This window comes from Colobus angolensis, unplaced genomic scaffold (genome assembly GCF_000951035.1).
Source record: "Colobus angolensis palliatus isolate OR3802 unplaced genomic scaffold, Cang.pa_1.0 Scaffold464, whole genome shotgun sequence".
In the NCBI taxonomy this organism is placed as follows: domain Eukaryota; kingdom Metazoa; phylum Chordata; class Mammalia; order Primates; family Cercopithecidae; genus Colobus; species Colobus angolensis.
In genome coordinates, this window is record NW_012118088.1 from 451,436 (window position 1) to 470,625 (window position 19,190).

At 42.8% G+C, this 19,190-nt stretch overlaps 1 protein-coding gene across 1 annotated transcript in view; it reads left to right on the top strand.

Moving 5' to 3' along the window:
• PRKCB (protein kinase C, beta) overlaps positions 1–19,190 on the top strand; it is a gene marked incomplete at its 5' end in the record, with an annotated part of 390,293 nt that overhangs the window by 331,960 nt on the left and 39,143 nt on the right. Inside the window, 3 exons of the mRNA XM_011958268.1 lie at positions 9,300–9,391; positions 11,570–11,632; positions 17,829–17,967. Coding sequence (XP_011813658.1) covers positions 9,300–9,391; positions 11,570–11,632; positions 17,829–17,967 — 294 coding nt within the window. The remainder of the gene's footprint in view (positions 1–9,299; positions 9,392–11,569; positions 11,633–17,828; positions 17,968–19,190) is intronic.

Genomic DNA, 19,190 nt, shown 5'->3' on the forward strand with positions numbered 1-19,190 from the left:
ATCCAAGGATCTTGAGTGCAGGAAATGAATCAGAAATGCAACCCAGGCAAATAGAGCTGGGGCAGGTAGGAATAGACACAGCCTTGTGCTCTCTGTTTTCTCAATGGTGGCCTTTGCATATTCCTTCAATAATCAAAGATCTGTGGAATTCCAAGGAAGAATAGAGGTAGTTCTAGCCTTTGAAAACTTTGGCCTCTACGTGGAGGGACAAGGCTTAGAAAGCTGAAAAAAAAAAAAAAAGCTAGAGGAGCATCAACTGTGATTACAATCTGACAGTGATTGCAAGTCTATAAAATACAGAGGAAAGAAAAGTTATGTGTGAACACATGTCATTAAGTGCACACTTACTTGGGTAAGGCTTTTTGAGTTTGCATGGACTTGGCATACGTCATCTGATGTATCTTGGCAACACCCCTATGAAGAATAAGCTGTCATTACCCCCTTTTGGGAAGGTGGAGACTCTAAGTAACTGACCCAAGGTCTCAGAGCAAGTATCCAGTATAACTGCAACTAGAACCCAGGACTAGCTGATACCAGAACCAGGGCTCTTAACCACAGCACTACACAGCCTCTCTGGAGAGAAACAGATGGTTCTGAGCAGTAAAGGGATCAGCTTACAGACAGGATGAATCCACAGACCAGCTTGGAAAATCATTAAAGATCATTAAATAGACAAAGTCTTGCAGCAACTCCCCTTGGAGCATGGTACATAGAGCTGCACACGTGGTCGGTTTTCTCTGTTCATGGTATCTGATTAAAAGTGGCAGGTGTCCCCCTGGCAGTCACACAGGCATCATGTTACACTCCATTTTCAGCTGTCTTAGGGGAAGATTGTCTCTTTGAATTCCCTTGCTTCCTCTGGAGACCTCCAGGTGAATTCTGCACCTCCCACCCAGTCATCATTTTAAATCAGACTATCCTCATACTCATGTTCCAAATTTGGGAAATTCTAGCCAACCATTTTGCATAATGTAGTGACAGACAGACATTTGGTTTTATTTATTTACTGATTATGAGAGGTTAAGGAGAAGGGGAATTTTAAATTACCTGAAGGCACTTGAAACTTAGAGGGCAGTGATAATCATGTAATGAAGAATCACAACAACAATGACAATTTTGAAGAAGCCCTTTAAAGTCAAGCAGACTGGCCAGTTTGAAGAGAAAGATGGTGAGTTTGCCTTTCCGAGCTTTTAATTGGAGTTGACTGTGGAACACCCACGTAGAAACGTCCTGTAGCCAGCTGGAGCTGACTGGAGCTCAGGAGACAGGGAGAGCATAGAAATATAAGTCAAGACTCATCAGCCCAGAGAGATGAGAGTTGAAATTCTGAGCTGTGACAAGTTCTTCTTGAAAAATTGAGTAAGTAGGAGAGAGCCAATCTGGACTTCAAGTCGATATGCAAGAAATACTTCTTTTGATTGTCATATATTAGAGTCCAACAAATAAGCCCTAATCAAAAAACACTAAGTGTGGTGATAAGGAAGATTTTGCAATAATTTCATAGGAGGAATGGGGAACAAAAGTAAATTTAAGGGTGCTGTGGAGGGGAATAATATGTAAGAATTGGAGGCAGTACATGAGGTCCATTTAGTTAGCTGAAGCCCCCATAGTTCGCTCTTTATGCCTCTCATGCACTTTCTTTTATCACATTCTATTTATTTATTTATTTATTTATTTATTTACTTTTACTTGAAACACGGTCTCACTCTGTCACCCAGGCTGGAGTGCAGTGGTGCAATCACTGCTCACTGCAGCCTTGACCTCCCAGGCACAAGCCGCCCTCTCACCTGAGCCTCCTGAGTAGCTGAGACTACAGGTGTGCGCCACCTTGCCTGGCTAATTTTTTTATTTTTTGTAGAGCCAGGGTCTTGCCGTGTTGCCCAGGCTGGTCTGGAACTTCTGGGCTCAAAAGTGGTCCTCCCACCTCAGCCTCTCAAACTGCTGGGATTACAGGCATGAGCCCCTGTGCCCGGCCACATTCTATTTTAGATTAGCATTTGAATTAGTTGTCTATTTGTTTTAACCAAGATTCTGAATTCCCCTGAGGGCAAGCCTGAACCTTATTCATCATTTTCATCCTTTTAATGCCTGCCTAAAGCCATGACTTGCAAAAATAAGCGCTGGATGAAAGTTCTAAAACTCACTTCTCTGCTCCAGATTGGCTCTGGAGTGCTTCTGACAATGTTTTCCAGATTTTGATGTTGCTTACTGTGGAGTGGGAGATGAACCTGGTGGTACATGAACACATTGCATTTATTTTTAAAATAAGTAATTTAAAGGATTGATGTACCAGAGCCAGACTGGATATTGCATAAAGATGATGGACTCCAGATATGCACTTCTTTTCTGCAGAGAGGTTGAATTTCCATTTATGGCTTTGGTATGAAATTTAAAATTTTTAAAATAATTGTGTTTCAGTTTTTTTTAAGTGAGTTAATAAAAATACTTTTAAAATAAGTCAATTTTAGTAGAAAAGGCAGACAAACTTGGTAAAGATTTTTTTTTTCTTTTCTTTCTTTCTTTTTTTTCTTTCTTTCTTTTTTTTTTTTTCTTTGAGACAGAGTCTCACTCTTGCCCAAGCTGGAGTGCAATGGCACGATCTGGGCTCACAGCAACCTCCACATCCTCAGATCAAGCCATTCTTGTGCCTCAGCCTTCCAAATAGCTGAGATTGGAGGTGTGTGTCACCATACCCGGCTAATTTTTGTATTTTCAGTAGAGACAGGGTTTCACCATGTTGGCCAGGCTGGTCTCAAGCTCTTGGCCTTAAGTGATCCACCCACCTCGACCTCCCAAAGTGCTTACAGGTGGGAGCCACCACACCCAGCCCAGATATGCACTTCTTTTCTACAGAGAGGATGAATTTCCATTTATGACTTTGGTATGAAGTTTAAAATTTTTAAAATAATTGTGTTTAAGTTTTTTAAACTGAGTTAATGAAAATTTTTTTAAAAATAAGTCAATTTTAGTAGAGGAGGGGGAGAAACTTGGTAAAGATCTTAAAGCCCGTTGGGAGATGAGTCACGTTTGGGTGGATGGTCTTAGGCAGTGTGTCATAATCTGGTCTTACCCGACCTTTCCCCCTTTTTCTCTTATATGACTCCATGAATTTTACTCTCCCTCTCCAGCAATAAGAGCCATCAAATCAGGAGCCTAAAGTGCTTAGTTGTATTTTCCACAATATACGTTAAAACAAATACAAAGCCATAAAGGTGAAACCATCATACATCCGTGGACTACTCAAAATGATCTCCTACCCATTTTGGGAAACACGGCCATTTGGAAATTTATCTGGCCCCTGTCCCTTGCCTGGGAATCCTTAACATCTGGCACTGTGGATTATCCACAGAAACATCTCTGGCAATAGAATTGCTCCTGGCATAGAGTGGGCATCATTAAGTGTTTGTTCAGAAATAAAAGGACAGTGAGATGCCAACCATAACATTTAATAGCTTAGGCGCTGGTGTGTCGAAGCCACATGCTCAGTACAGTTAAAAGATGATAGATCTTAGGGTTTCCCTGCATATGGTTAGTGGTAGAAATATACCACAAAACACGGCCTTACCCACAGTGGAGCGATGCCCCAATGTGGGGATTCTGACTAATGAGTTTGGGGGGCAAGCCGAGTTCTTCCGAGCAGAAAGCAAGCGAGTGAAATCTCTCTCTCACTTACTTCTCTCTCTGCGGCCGATGCCATCTGCTAGCTTTAAAAATAATTTTTAAAAGCAAGTGTTTTGGTTCTCTTCAACGTGCAGCAAAGACAGATGCTATTTTTAGGCTTGTTTTCTATTAAAAAAAAAAAAAGAAGAAGAAAAAACCAAAGAACCAGGGGCTGGGTGTCGGCTGTTCTGGCTTACTGTCTGCATTTTACCATCAACTTATATGTGACCTTTTGGCAAATCTCCTATACCTTGGACCCTGAGAACATAAGTGATCATTTCACCTCCTTTTCTCATTAGACATGTTGAGAAGGTGAAGCAGTATTGGTCTGAGAAATAAAAACCATTCATTTTCTAAAAATTAGTCAGTCTGGGCAATATGGCAAAACCCTGTCTCTATGAAAACTACAAAAATTAGCCAGGTGTGGTTGTGTGCACCTGTAGTCCCAGCAACTGGGGAGGCTGAGGCAGGAGGATCACTTGAGCCTGGGAGGTTGAGGCTGCAGCAAGCAGAGATCGTGCCATTGTACTCCAGACTGAGCGACAGAGTGAGACCCTGTCTCAAAAAAACAAACAACAACAACAAAAAATTGGTTAACTTGTGCTCTCCTGTAACCTGCCAGCTTCTGTCTTGATGTACCACTAGATCTCCATGTGCCTTCTCTCCCCTCCTGGACTGGAAGCTCTTTGAGGGGAGGACACATCCACACATCCGTACAATGTCTAGCTCAGAGCCTTTCATACAAGATGTACCCACTGGAGGCAGCCTCATGAGGGGTTGAGAGTGTAGAGTCTGGAACAAATGCCTAAGGTTCAGATCCTGGCTTTGCAGCAACTTATCAGCTGAGAGACCACTGGCAAGTTACTTACCCTTTCTTTTTTTTTTTTTTTTTTTTTTTTTTTATTGAGACGGAGTCTCGCTCTGTCGCCCAGGCTGGAGTGCAGTGGCCGGATCTCAGCTCACTGCAAGCTCCGCCTCCCGGGTTCCCGCCATTCTCCTGCCTCAGCCTCCCGAGTAGCTGGGACTACAGGCGCCCACCACCTTGCCCGGCTAGTTTTTTGTATTTTTTTAGTAGAGACGGGGTTTCACCAGGTTAGCCAGGATGGTCTCGATCTCCTGACCTCGTGATCCGCCCGTCTCGGCCTCCCAAAGTGCTGGGATTACAGGCTTGAGCCACCGCGCCCGGCCTACTTACCCTTTCTGAGCTTCAACTTTCTCCTCTTTAGAAGGGAGAGAATGATTATACTTGTCACATTGAGTTTTGTAGAGGGACAAGTGAGACAAAATATGTAAAGCATTCAGCTCATCACGTGGTAAATACCCAAGAGAGCTTAATTTCGTTATTGTTGTTGTAGTTATTAGGCACTCCCACGTTTGATAAATGCACATATGACGTTACATATAAGATAAAGTTCTATGTGCTGTAAGGAAGATTTTTTTTAAATGGTGAATTAAATGTTTGTTATATGGCCAGCATCATGTTAGACACTCTACACATGTGTTGTTGTTTAACGCTCTGTGGGCAAGTCAAAAATGTCCCGTCTACAGGAGAAGAGAAAGCCCAATATTAGGTTAAATAACTGCTCAGTGTTGCAGTTAGTAAGTAGTGCAACAAGACTTCAAATACTGTGTTGACTTAAAAGGTGAAATCTTTGCTTCACTTTCCCACCACCTCTTCTTCTGGTTTTATAGCCCCTCACAATAGCTTTGCAACTTTAGACAGCAAGTCACCTTCTACATTGTGACTCAGCCATGGCAACATATAAATATAACCAAAACATATATTCCACAAAAAGTACTTAGTGGTGTTCTGTGCAGCATGCACTGATAATTTCCATTTCATTGTTTTTCTTTCTTCTTTTTTCTTTCTTTTTTTTTTTTGAGATAGAGTTTCACTCTGTTGCCCTGGCTGGGGTGCAGTGGCACCACCATAGCTCATGGCTCACTATAGCCTTGAACTCCTGGGCTCAAGCGATCCTCTTGCCTCAGCCTCATGAGTAGCTGGGACTACAGGTGCTCACCACTATACCCAGCTAATCTTTTATTTTGGGGGGGGGTAGAGGCAGAGTCTTGCTATGTTCCCCAGGCTGTTCTCAAACTCCTAGCCTCAAGTGATCCTCCTGTCTTGGTCCCACCAAAGTTCTGGGATTGCAGGAGCGAGCCACCATGCCTGACCTCTTTTTTTCTGTTCTTTTGTTGTTGTTGTTTAAGTTGATCATGACCCACCAAATTGATTTAATGATCAGTTAAAGGGAGATACAACTTGAGTTTGGAAAACACTGGTCTGGTGTCAATACTCAGGCAGTGCTGCCAGGACATCTCATTTTCATCACATTTAGCTTGCAGCCCTATGTATGTTTCGTTCCAGCCCCTCAGTCAGTCTGTTAGAGATTATCGAATATGTTATCCTCATTTTATAAGTGAAGATATCAAGGCTCGGGGATATAAAATGGTCTTCCCAAGCCTCCCCAGTAGTCAGAAAACGTGGAGTCCGTGCTTTCATTCCACTCTTCTGACTGTATGAATGGTGCTTTGGAGACCCAGTAACTCCTGCTGCCTCGAGGATCACCCATTTTTCACTTAATTAATGTGTACTGATGGCTCGCTTTGGCCAGGCATGGTGCTGGGCTATTGGTACATAGTGGTAAACAATTTTTACACGGTTCCGGATTTGTGTGAACGTTCAGTCACATTTGACATTAGTCCATTTCTTTCAGAGTGAGACCCTGAACCTTTGTATTAGCCTACATGACCTTACATGATGAGTCCCTCAGCACCACTCTGGGCTCATCTCCTACCCTGTCCCCCTTCTTCTTTCTTCTCCAAGCACATGAGGTGTACTCTAGCCTCAGGGCCTTTGCACAGCCTGTTTCTCCACCTGGTAAACTCTCACTCTAGATAACCTGCATAGCTGCTTTCGTCATCTCCTTCAAGTCTTTGCTGAAGGATCGCCTTCTAAATAAGATTATCCTGAATACTTTATTGAAATTGGAACTCCTTTCTCCCATCTCATCAAGCTGGTACTCCCAATCCTCCATACTTTGCTCTGCTTTTTCCCCATGGCACTTTTTAATCTTTTAATCTTCTATTTTTATTTTTATTTATTTATTTAATTTTTTGAGACAGAGTCTCACTCTGTTGCCCAGTCTGGAGTGCAGTGGTGTGATCTTGGCTCACTGCGACCTCCACCTCCCAGGTTCAAGCAACTCTGCTGCATCAGCCTCTCTAGTAGCTGGGACTAAAGGCACGCACCATCATGCCCAGCTAATTTTTTTTTTTATATTTTAGCAGAGACAGGGTTTCACTATGTTAGCCAGGTTGGTCTTGAGCCCCTGACCTCAGGTGATCTGCCCACCTCAGTCTCCCAAAGTGCTAGGATTACAGGCGCGAGCCACTGTGCCCGGCTATCTTTTAACATTCTCTATAATTTATTTATAATGTTTAGCATTTATTGTCTTTATCTGTGTCTACCTGCTGGAATGAAAGATAAAGGCCAGGAATTTTTGTTGGTTTTGTTCACTGCTCTATCCTCAGCACCCATCTATAACCTGGTACCTAGTAGGACTCTATACATTTTTTTTTACTTGAATAGATAGATGAAATAAATAACCATTAAGTTCAAAATATAATTAACAAATTATGATGTGGTCAGAGATTTAAAAAAGCAAAGCAAAGAAAAAAGCCCACAGGGTTTCATGAAAGAGTATAACAGCAGACCGAATTTAGATTGGGTAGGTTAGAGGAAGTGACTTTTTTAGGCTGAGAACATAAGATGGACTTCAGTTCCCAAATTCGTTAGCGCAGACTCTGCCATTGCAAGCCAAAGGAATGTAGCGTAAAGGAGAGATTTCACCCAAGCAGAAGTCTCTAAGAAGAGACAAAGTGATTCATTCATTTAGCAAACACCCTCTGATGGAAGGAGAGACACAAGTCACATATTGGTGTTGCCCAAGGACCAAAACACACATCTGTCTTATTTAATCCCAGCAACATCACTGAGGTTCTACTCTTATCTCCTCTTGACAGATGAGGAAACCCAGGTGTTGAATAACTTCTCCAGATACATCCAGCTATTAAGAGACAGGGCTAGATTTCCAAAGGAAGTGTCTTTGGCACCAAAGCTTGTGCCCTTTCACTCTCTGGGCACCTACTATGTGCTAGTTGTGCTATCAGGAACAGGGCTTACACAGCCAAGAAGGGCATAGCCCCTGACTTGAAGAAGTTCACAATATCCCTTGAAAGACATGCTGAAAACTTCCCTGATTAGGACACAGATTTTTTTCTGGCCCCATTTCTTTTACTTCTGGACATGCCTTCCTAGGTTACTGTTTTTCAAACCTTGATAATTCATCTTTTTGTTTTTGATAGCTACTGTGTTATCTTTTGGTGAGGACCTCAAAATTCAATGGCTTAAAACAACAATAAGCATTCATGATCTCAGTTGCTGTGGGGCAGGAATTTGGGAATGCTTTACCTAGTTGATCTGGCTCTGGGTCTCAAAGGATTGAATCAGATTGCCAGCTGGAATTCTATTCATCTGAAGGCTTGTCTTGGGTGAAGGATCTGTTTCCAAGGTGATTCTCTCACAGGACTGGAGTCGGTGCTGGCTGTTGGCAGGAGGCCTCAGTTCTTTGCCAAATGTACCTTTCTATAGTACTGCTTGAGCATCCTCATGGCATGGCGGCAGGCTTCCCAAAAAGCAAGTGATCTGAGAGAGCAGGGTGGAAGCTGTAGGTCTTTTATGTGCTACTCCTGGAAGTCATACATTGTCATTTTTGCAATATCCAATGGGTTACACAGGTCAGTCCTATTCGTTATGGGAAGGTACTACACAAGTACATAAATACCAAGAGTTTGAAAAATCATTGGGGCGGTGGGGGGGCATCATAAAGGCTGGCTACTACAGCTACCGATCATCTGTAACATTATTTACTTAATATTTTCCACTTTTTGTTAAAATCAGCCTTATCCTAAACAATAATATCAGTTAAGTCACAATATTAATATGCTATATTATATGCATAAATATGCTAAAATATAATAATTATTATATTTTCCAGCAAAAAATATAAACTTGTAATTATTATTATTATTATTTTTGAGATGGAGTCTCACTCTCACCCAGGCTGGAGTGCAGTGTCATGATCTTGGCTCACTGCAATATCCCCCTCCCAGGTTCAAGCGAGTCTCCTGCCTCAGCCTCCTGAGTAGCTGAGATTACAGGCACCTGCCACCATGACTTGCTAATTTTTGGTTTTTTTTTCCTTTTGTTGTTTTTCAGTAGAGATGGAATTTTGCCATTTTGGCCAGGCTGGTCTTGAACTCCTGACCTCAGGTGATCTGCCCACCTCAGTCTCCCAAAGTGCAGAGATTACAGGTGTAATCTGTAGGCATGAGCCACCATGCCTAGCCAACATTGTAATTGTTAATGAAAAAAATTATCTGTGTATCACCTATGCTCGCTTGCATAGTTCCAGTAACAAAAACGTTACCCTTGAGGAAACAGCAAGCCCGGCAAACAGGGATCTGTCAGAGAGTCCTGGAAGTTTTCATCATAAATTCCAGCTCTTACCTCACTGTCCATTTGGAGCCCCAGAAGCTACAGGATGCTAATGTTACTGTTTGCTGTCCTCTTCCAGGACCGCCTGTACTTTGTGATGGAGTATGTCAACGGGGGCGACCTCATGTATCACATCCAGCAAGTTGGCCGGTTCAAGGAGCCCCATGCTGTGTAAGTGAGAACTAGTGCTGTGCTTTCTCTTTGGGATAAATGGGTAGGTTAGTGGTTCCTTTGGGTGTTTTTTGTTTGTTTGTTTTTGCCAAAGAGGGATTTTTAAACACCTCGGGCATCTTTTTGAAAAAATATTTAGCCAGGGAAGAAAGGTGTTCTGCTTAATATGAGATGCTTCTTTTTTTTTTCTGACACCAGCTAAGAACCTGAAGCTCAGCCAGACACCATGGCTCATATCTGTAATCTCTGTTTTGGGAGGCTGAGATTGGAGGATCGCTTGAGCTCAGGAGTTAAAGGCCAGCCTGGGCACCATGACTAGATATCATCTCTATAAAAAATAAAAAACTTAGCTGGGAATGGTGGCGCACACTGTAGTCTCTTCTGAAAAATAAAACAAAACTCAAAGCTCTAAAACCACAGCTATTTCTTTATTTCTAATTCATGTCCCTGACTGCTTAGAAAGGCCCTGTATCTTCCCTGGGGATTATCACTGTAGATTTTGTGTGTCCATTTGCTAATATTTATTGAGAACTTACTATGAGCCAGGCCCTAAGTGCTTAACAAACATCATCTCAACCCTGAGAATAACTCTGGGAGGGAGATGCTACCACCTCTGCTTTACAAACAAGACAATGGAGATGCAAGGTTTTGAAAGCTTGCTCATATTCATGGAGCTAGTAAGAAGCAGTTCCTGAATTCTGACCCCAGTGTTTCTTTGCACGTGTTCTTTATCTTATACCACTCTCCCTCTTAGATGCCTTCACTCCACGGGGGTGAAGGATCAAGGTGCTCAGTGGCAATGGTCTGTGGTTCCTGGGATGGGGAGACTGATTCTTGGTTGTTGGAAATGTGTTTCCTCTGCTGAGTCAACTCCATCCCCTTCAGTTTAAAAGGCAGCTACAGTCTCTTCTTTTCAGAACACAAATCTCATCATGTCACTCCCCTGCTTAGGAACATTGCAAGTTGTAGGAATCAGCAATGCAATGATAACCTCTCCTGGGGAGTTTGCTAGGATCTTATTGCCTCTCCATAGAGCCCCCAGAGCTCATCTAGAACCCCACCCTGTCATACCAGAGGCTCGGTGGCTCCCACCCAGTTCAGCTTGCCCCCTCTCCTCCCACCTGGCCAGGTTGTGAGCACTGTGTTCTGATAGGATTTGCATTATTCTTGTGCTTCCAAATCTAGCCATTCATATCTCCTGGCATGACTCTAATAGGATTAGCTTTGCTTTTACTTCTAACATCTAATTGACCATAGGCTTTAATTCTGTTGTCACACAAGACATGTCAAGACACTTTGCATAGTTCCCCAAAGCCCTGCCCAACATTTGTGGCATAACTGGGCTTCCCAGTTCTCTCGAAACCTCTTTCTTTATGGGTTGACCTTCAATAAGAGGTTACACTTTAGACAGATGTTGTTTCTGATTCCAGCTGTGCCATTCGTTCGCTATGTAACTTGCCCAAGTTAATCTCTCTAACCCTCAGTTTCCTCATTTGAGGAATGCGAAGATAATAGCAGGACCTACCTTACAGCATTATTATTGGGATTAAATCAGGTAATGCCTAAAACGGTGCTAGGCAGATGGTAAACCTTCAACAGATGTTAGCTGCTATTGTCAAGATAATTTTAACTTGCTATACAGTCTGAAACTATAATTCTCTCTCTTTTTGTGGGGGTTGGGGGACAGGGTCTCACTCTGTTGCTCAGACTGGAGTGCAGTGACCCTGATTATAGCTCTCTGCAGCCTTGATCTCCTGGGCTCAAGCAATCCTCTTGCCTCAGCCTTCCAAGTAGCTGGGATCACAGGCATGTGCCACCACTCCCAGTTATTTTTTTTTTCTTTTATTTTTAGTAGAGAGAAGGCCTCACTATGTTGCCCAGCTAGTGAAACCGTAATTCTCCATCCAGCTCATCATATCCCATGGCCCCCTCTCCACTATACAATTGCTGAACTTCTGCCTACACCCAATTTGTCCTTAAGGCAACCCCATCACCTTCTAAACCACCCTGTGAATCCATCCGTACTCTCAGCATTTTATGAGCTATTTAGCTGACCATCCATGGGTTCTTTAATGCCCTGCACCTAGTTCAATATTGTATTGAATTCTGAGCATTGCCAAGTATATGGTGTCCTTGAGTTTCTCCATTGCTTTTTTTTTTTCTTTTGTTTAATTTCAGATTTTACGCTGCAGAAATTGCCATCGGTCTGTTCTTCTTACAGAGTAAGGGCATCATTTACCGGTAAGTGAACACTGCTGTACTTTCCATCTCTTCATCTCCCTCAGCTCCTCCCTGCCCTGCCTCTTTCTTCAGCTGCTTTTAAAATTAGAATCTGTGGTGGGGGAGGAATCCTCCAGAACTAACTTGGGCATGTGTTCTGCCAGGCAGCATCGCCCACTGCCCTGGCAAAGTTTGGACAGCTCTATATGGTGGTAGAAAATCTCGACGGACTGTGTCACCAATGATGGTTCAGAGCCTCAAACAGGAGACCATTTGCTCTAAGAGGAGACACAGAGAGGACCCCAGTATTTCTTTCTCTTGCTTGTGGACCCTACATTTGAGGAGCAGGCAAAGAATTTTGGCTGGCAGAATGTGATGGATCACATTACTGTGAAACTTTATTTATTTATTTATTTATTTCTGCTATGTAACTACCACTTGGAAATGGATCTCTGAGTGGCTGCTCTGAAAGACAGGATTAAGTTCAGGACTTGGCATGTGCTGGTTTTGGGAGGAGCAAATGGATGATCATAGCTGCATGAGTCATATCGTTTTATATTTCATGCAAGGCAGATGACTGCACCCGAGGCTGCTATTTGTCAGCGAGTCCAGGGCGTACAATTCTCCTTGTACTACGTCGATGCAAATGGCATAGCCAGTGCAGGCTTGGGCTGGTTTGTTATGCAAGAGAGGCTGCAAGGCATGAGGCTTCCAAACAGCGCTTGGCATGGGTGGGGGTCTATTTCAAAGATTATGAAGAACCACAAAAGTCTATTCCATTCATGCGTTTGACACATATTTATCAAATCCTACTATATTCTAGGCACTCTTCTGGGTGGTGGGCATACAGAAGTGAATAAAACAGATGAAACCCCTTGCCCCTGTGGAGTTTATCTTTTCGTGGTGGGAGACAGATAAGTGAATCATAAAAACATATATGGTCTGCCAAGTAGTGATAAGTACTATGGAGATAAATCAAGCAGGGGAGGGTGCTGGTGTACCCTGGGTGTTGGAGGATTCCCTCTCATTCTGTAGAGAGCATAGTGATGAGAGCCTGGAGAGTTAGGGGTGACTTGGGAGTCCTGGGCCTTTTGCTTTAACTGCAGGATATGGGATTAAAAGGCATGAGGGGGCTGGGCACAGTAGCTACCACCTGTAATCCCAACGCTTTGCGATGCTGAGGCAGGAGGAATGCTTCAAGCTAGGAGCTTCAGACTAGCCTAGGCAACACAGTGAGGCCCCCATCTCTAAAAATAAAATACAATTAGCCAGGTGTGGTGGTGCATACCTATAGACCTAGCTACTTAGGAGACTGAGGTGGGATGATCAATTGAGCCCAGGAGTTCAAGGATGCAGTGAGCTATGATCATACTACTGCATTCCAGCCTGGGTGACAGAGCGAGACCCTGTCTCAAAAAAAAAAAAAAAAGCATGATAAGTTTAGGCCTAGTAAGTACAAGGCAGATAGTGGAGGCAAGGCTATGGGGTGCTGGCAGGATGGAGGGATGGGAAGTGGGGGCCTTGTCAGAAGCTTTCAGAGTCCTGGGACTTTTAGTCACACCTTGGAGTGCTGATATGAAATCTACAGGGGGAAGGATGATCTTATTCTGAGTGCACAAAGTCCCCACCATTCCTACTTTCTCCTAATGATGGAGGGAAGAAGGTCAAGAAAAGGAGTGGTTTTACGTGGGTGATCCTTGTGAAAGTGTAAAAATAGAGAGAAGAAGATGAATTTAGAAGCTGAGGCAGGAGGATCACTTGAGCCCAGGAGTTCGAAACTGCAGTAAGCTATGATTGTGCCACTGCACTCCAGCCTGGGCAACAGAGCAAGACCCTGTCTCTAAAAAAAGAAGAATTTAAATTTTAAATAGTATGATCATTCTGTCCATGCCCATGTTTGCCCTCAATGAACACATTCGCTCTGTGTGCATGAAATGGCACGTGGAAATCATCTAATTCCCTTAGTTTCTCTTTTGACTTTCATAGTGACAGTATCATTTTGTGCTGAATATAATTCTGGTGTTGAAAGGTACACATGAAGCTGGGGGCAGTGGCTCACGCCTGTAAACCCAGCACGTAGAGAGGCTGAGGCAGGCGGATTGCCTGAGGTCGGGAGTTGGTGACCAGCCTGGCCAACATGGTGAAACCCCATCTCTACTAAAAAAAATACGAACATTAGCTGGGTGTGGTTGCACATGCCTGTAATCCCAGCTACTTGGGAGGCTGAGGCAGGAGAATCGCTTGAACCCAGGAGACAGAAGTTGTGGTGAGCCAAGATTGCCCTGTTGCACTCCAGCCTGGGCAACAAGAATGAAACTCCATCTCAAAAAAAAAAAAAAAAAAAAAAGGTGCATATGATCTCTTCCATATGATGTGATCCCTAAATTCAAGCCAATGACTTCAGCTCGTGCTTAACCACAGAGACAGGGATCATGGGTGATTTTTCACTCTACGTGATTTTCAACTTGGGTGCTGACATTAGGACCTAACTCCTATGTGGGATGTGCCTCTACTAAAATAGAACCAACTGGGTTCTTGAGAAGATTAAACATGGAACTACAAGTTTATTGGAAGAAAATCCAGTCCCAGTGTAGGAAACAGGAAAGGAAATAATTAGAGTTCTAGTCAATTGAGTTGTGATTCAGGGCTAGTTTCCAATCAATCAGGAAGCCACATTGGGATCTGGGATCCATGAATCCAGATCCAGGTGGTAAAATTCAAAGATTAGCATTTCAGGTGCTAATATGATACCTATTCCAAAGCCCCTTTTCCTAAACTAACTACATACTCTCCCTTTAATCTTCCACTATTAATATGGTCTTTAAAGGGATATTTATCAATCTTTTAGGCCAGTCTTCATCTGAACCCTTCTTTTGCATATGTGTAAGAACACAGTCAGTCTCCTACTATAGATAATGAAAATGACAGATACTCATTTCACAGCCCCCCTGTAGCCAGGGCAGGCACACAACCCAAGCACTGACATTTGGTCACACTTACTCAAGACCTTGAATCAGAAACTAGTGGCCAAGGAAGCAGAAAGCACAGAATCAAGAGAGGCCATAGTAATTTATCAGCAGTTACTTTCCAGAGGCAAGAGAAGAGTGTCTTAACAGCAATAGGCAGAGTCCAGCTTAGGGCTTCGTGGAATAAGGGGTGATGTTTGTGTCCCATGGCAACTTGGGTGGTGGTGTCATTGGACAAGCTCTGAGTTGCAGTTAGGCATTGTTTTGGGCTGTATAGACTCTTAGTCTGGTTCTTCAATCTCCTCAAAGATTCCATGAGCTCCCCAATATCCTTTGATGAATTCCTTTTCAGGTAAAAGTCATCACAGTTGGTTTTTGTTGCTCACCCTCCAGAACACTTCTTGGAAATAGATTTCTTGAAATTGATAGTCAAATAGAAATGGTAAAAAATAAATTACTTGACAAAAGATGTATGGTTTTGTCATTTCATAGAGATTGCCTTCATAGTGGTAAAGTCTTTTAAGATGTTACAAATCACTACCTCCTTCATCTAAATCTCTACTTAATTGACCAGTTCTTAAGTAAAGAGGATGACAGATTATGTTAGACTTCCCATCTTTAAGGAACTGGAGATGTTGTGTTGGGGGGCGAGGAGGGAAAAAGATTCTTCCTATCAAACTTAGTTTCTGATTTACCAACCACTATATCTGGAATGTGTGTTGGTTTTGCCCTTGATGGTTTTCTGAAAAATGAAAATAATTTCTCCATCCATCATTTGAAGCAGACATGAGGATTTATTACATAGAACAAAAGATTAGGGTGTGATATCAAAACACTGCTATGTGACGGTGAAGATGACAGAGGTGCCCTCCAGCCTCAGGACTGCCTGGCTCTTGGCATCTGAAACTTCTTTTCTATAATAGATGAAGATTTTATCACTTCCCCAGTCTACCCAGCTGCCTGCTTCTGGGCATGTGGTCCAGCTGAAGGGATGTCATTTGTCACTATTAGAGAAATCACATATATCACATATAGACCTACCTAGTAAGTTTAGGAAAAGCAAATTGCTGCAAAGCCTGGGTTTTCTGAGTTCCAAACTTTCACTCAAATCATGGTGGCTTGTAGATGAGCATGAAGGCTGGATACGAGCAGCACCACGGACAGCGCCAAAGGCTTGGCGTGTTGGGATTGGCAAACATCAGTGGGCGAGTACAAGTGGACCTCCCCCTCCGTTTGAATAAGGAGAACCCACAGACACAGATAAGAGATGCCAGGATATAGTTTACAGATTGTATTCTTTTAGTCGGAAATGATGACAGCAACTCAATTCAAAGTAACTTAGGTTAAAAGAGGCATTTATTGGCTGACATAGCTTAAAAATCCAGGCGCAGATCTGACTTTAGGCCTGGATACATGCAGAGGCTCAAGTGCACCTTATAAGGGCACACTTTATCATCCTCCCTTTAGGTTCTACTTTCTCTGTATTAGATTGCTTCTCTTCATCTGGTGACCCCTGGAATTTCTAGACTTCCATAATACCACTTGAACAACCCCAATGTAAAATGCACTTATCCCTTTCCTGAGTGTGCCAGCCAAAGTGCCGGCACTAATACTTAACAGCTTTGATTGGCTCAGGTTGGATCACATGCCCGTTCCTGAATCAATCACTGTGACCAGAAGAATGGAATATTTCTATTGGCCAGGACAGGCCCACATGACCATTCCTGGAGCCATGTTACATGGAAGCCATGTTACACCCATGGAAGAACTGGATGAGGGTGTTTCTTCTAAGGAATATTAGAATGCTGTCATCACAAAATACTAGAATAGGCAGAACCACAGATGCCCACTGTCCAGTAAAGATGACCGAAGGGAAACATCTGAATTAAGCAATAGATCCCCCTACCTCTCAGGAAGTCGGAGTTCCCCATCTTCTATTAGGACTGGGACCATCTGATCCATCACTCAGCCTTGCTCACTGGTGCTGAAATATAAAGCATTGACATTGGAGTAGGTGTTTAGGGAGGAGGAAAGTCTGTTGATATTGGATCCATCTTGTGTGCTAAAGACCTACAAGTGTTCCCCAAAATATCAAGCTCTTCTCATCAACACAGATGAAAATAAAAGAGAATACAGCACGTATCCTTTAGGTTAGAGCTCAAATGTCACCACCTTAGAGAGGTCCTTTCTGACTGACACCCTGCTTAAAGTGACTTCCTCTAATCACTATCTTATGTCCTCTTTATTTTCATCATACCACTTATCAGAATCTATAATAATCATGCTTATAGAGTAATTGTTATCTTTTTCCCAGCACTGAAATTTTATCTGGAGAACAGGAGGCTTATCTTGTTTACAGCTACATACTACATCCAGGCATATTGCCTGTCACATAGTAATTGTGCAACAATGTTTTTTGTTGTTTTTGAGATGGAGTCTCGCTCTGTCACCCAGGCTGGAGTGCAGTGGCGCTATCTTGGCTCACTGCAACCTATGCCTCCCGGGTTCAAGCTATTCTCCTGCCTCAGCCTCCCAGGTAGCTGGGACTACAGGCACCCGCCACCACGTCCAGATAATTTTTTATTTTTAGTAGAGATGGGGTTTCACCATATTGGTCAGGCTGGTCTTGAACTCCTGACCTTGTGATCCAACTGCCTTGACCTCCCAAAGTGCTGGAATTGCAAGTGTGAGCCAACATGCCCGGCCAAATAGTTTTTGATTCAAAGAATCAGTGGAAACTCCTGGGTCATTTCCTAGGAGGTGGTCCAAGAGACCAGGGAACACTTAGCATTAAATATTTCCTTCAATCAGCTTTTTTTTCTTTGTAATCTTTAGAGATATTTTAAAAAATAATAATTTTGTGAAAAATGTATCTTCTTACAAAATATAAGGGGTCCTTAAGTTGCAAAGGAAAATTCTTGGAATTTTCCTGGATCCAGGAAGTGTCATGGATGCTCTGTCCTTTGCTTAACTTTCTGGGGTTCTCCCTCTTTTCAGAAGTGCTGTCTCTTTGTGTCCTTGTGAGACACTTGGCACAGTTGGCTCTGTAGAAAAAGAAAAGCATGGAGGTTTGTGGACCTCTTTTTATTTCCCTGCCAGACTGTAAGCTGTTGGAGGTCAAAGGCTGGTTTCTACTGACCTTTGTGCCCACACAACACCTAACACAGTGTTTTATGCATAATGAGTGGCTGTTGCTTGGCTTGAAATGCATAGCAATTAATTAAATCTCTAAATTCTTGTGTCTGCCATAGTGACCTAAAACTTGACAACGTGATGCTCGATTCTGAGGGGCACATCAAGATTGCTGATTTTGGCATGTGTAAGGAGAACATCTGGGATGGGGTGACAACCAAGACATTCTGTGGCACTCCAGACTACATCGCCCCTGAGGTGAGAGCTGCCGGGCACACGTTCACATTGTGGTGATGTACCCTCTGCTCCCCAGCTGGCCTTGTGAGAGCTGGGAAGGGTCGAGGGTGGTACCTTGCAAGGGAACCTCGGGCAGAATCTTATTCCATACTCTGAATCCTCCCTTTGAGATCACACATGCAAATTAATTTAGCACACATCCAGAAGCCCAAGCCCAAAATACATCAAGGTTTTGGAGAAAATTTAAATAAAACTCAAAAGAACCATCCAACACACATCAGTAAAATTCTTCATCAGACTGCTGTGGCTCACAGCCATGTGATACCGCCTAATTGTGACATTGAAATGTTTGTTGAGAGAGAAGGAGCAGATCCCCTGGGCTGGCATATGACATGGGATCTGTGTCCTGTATATATGTTCCTCAGTAGGAAAATGGACAATAGCCCATGATTTATTTATAGCATGAAATACTACCAGGCACCAATTCAGAAGGGTGAGTTAGATATGTATGTAGATATGAAAAGATCTTCAAGACACATTGTTAGAGAAAAAAAATCAAGGTACAGAATGACAAATACAAGACCAGGCACGGCAGCTCGTGCCTGTGATCCCAGCACTTTAGGAGGCAGAGGCAAATGGATCACTTGAGCCCAGGAGCTCCAGAACAACCTGGGCAACGTGGCGAGACCTTGTCTCTACAAAAAATACAAATATTAGCCAGGTGTGGTGGCACAGCTACTTGGGAGACTGAGGTAAGAGAATCACCTGAGCCCCAGGAGGTCCAGGCTGCAGTGAGCCGTGATTATGCCACTGCACTCCAGCCTGGATGACACAGTAAGACCCTGTCTCAAAAAAAAAAAAAAAAAAGAAAGAAAGAAAGAAAGAGGAATGACAACAATGTGATACTATTTATGGATAAAACAGAAATACACAGAACACTGCTCTGTTTTCAATTAGTAAAAGCATACAAAAATCTGGAAGATTTCAGACTGATTTTATAACACTGGTTACCTCTGAAGATAAGGGAATTGTAAAGAGAAATTTAGCTACTTCTGTATACTGCTGACATTTTTTTTACAAGGTAAATATATTTGTATATTACTTGAGTAATAAAGTATTTCAAAAATAATGAGGCTTTATTCAGACCCAATGAAGTTCTCCCAATGTGATATACTTTGGTCTATCATCATTTTGTTAATTAATTAGATATGACACAATCTATAACACAACTTCCTGATAGGCCA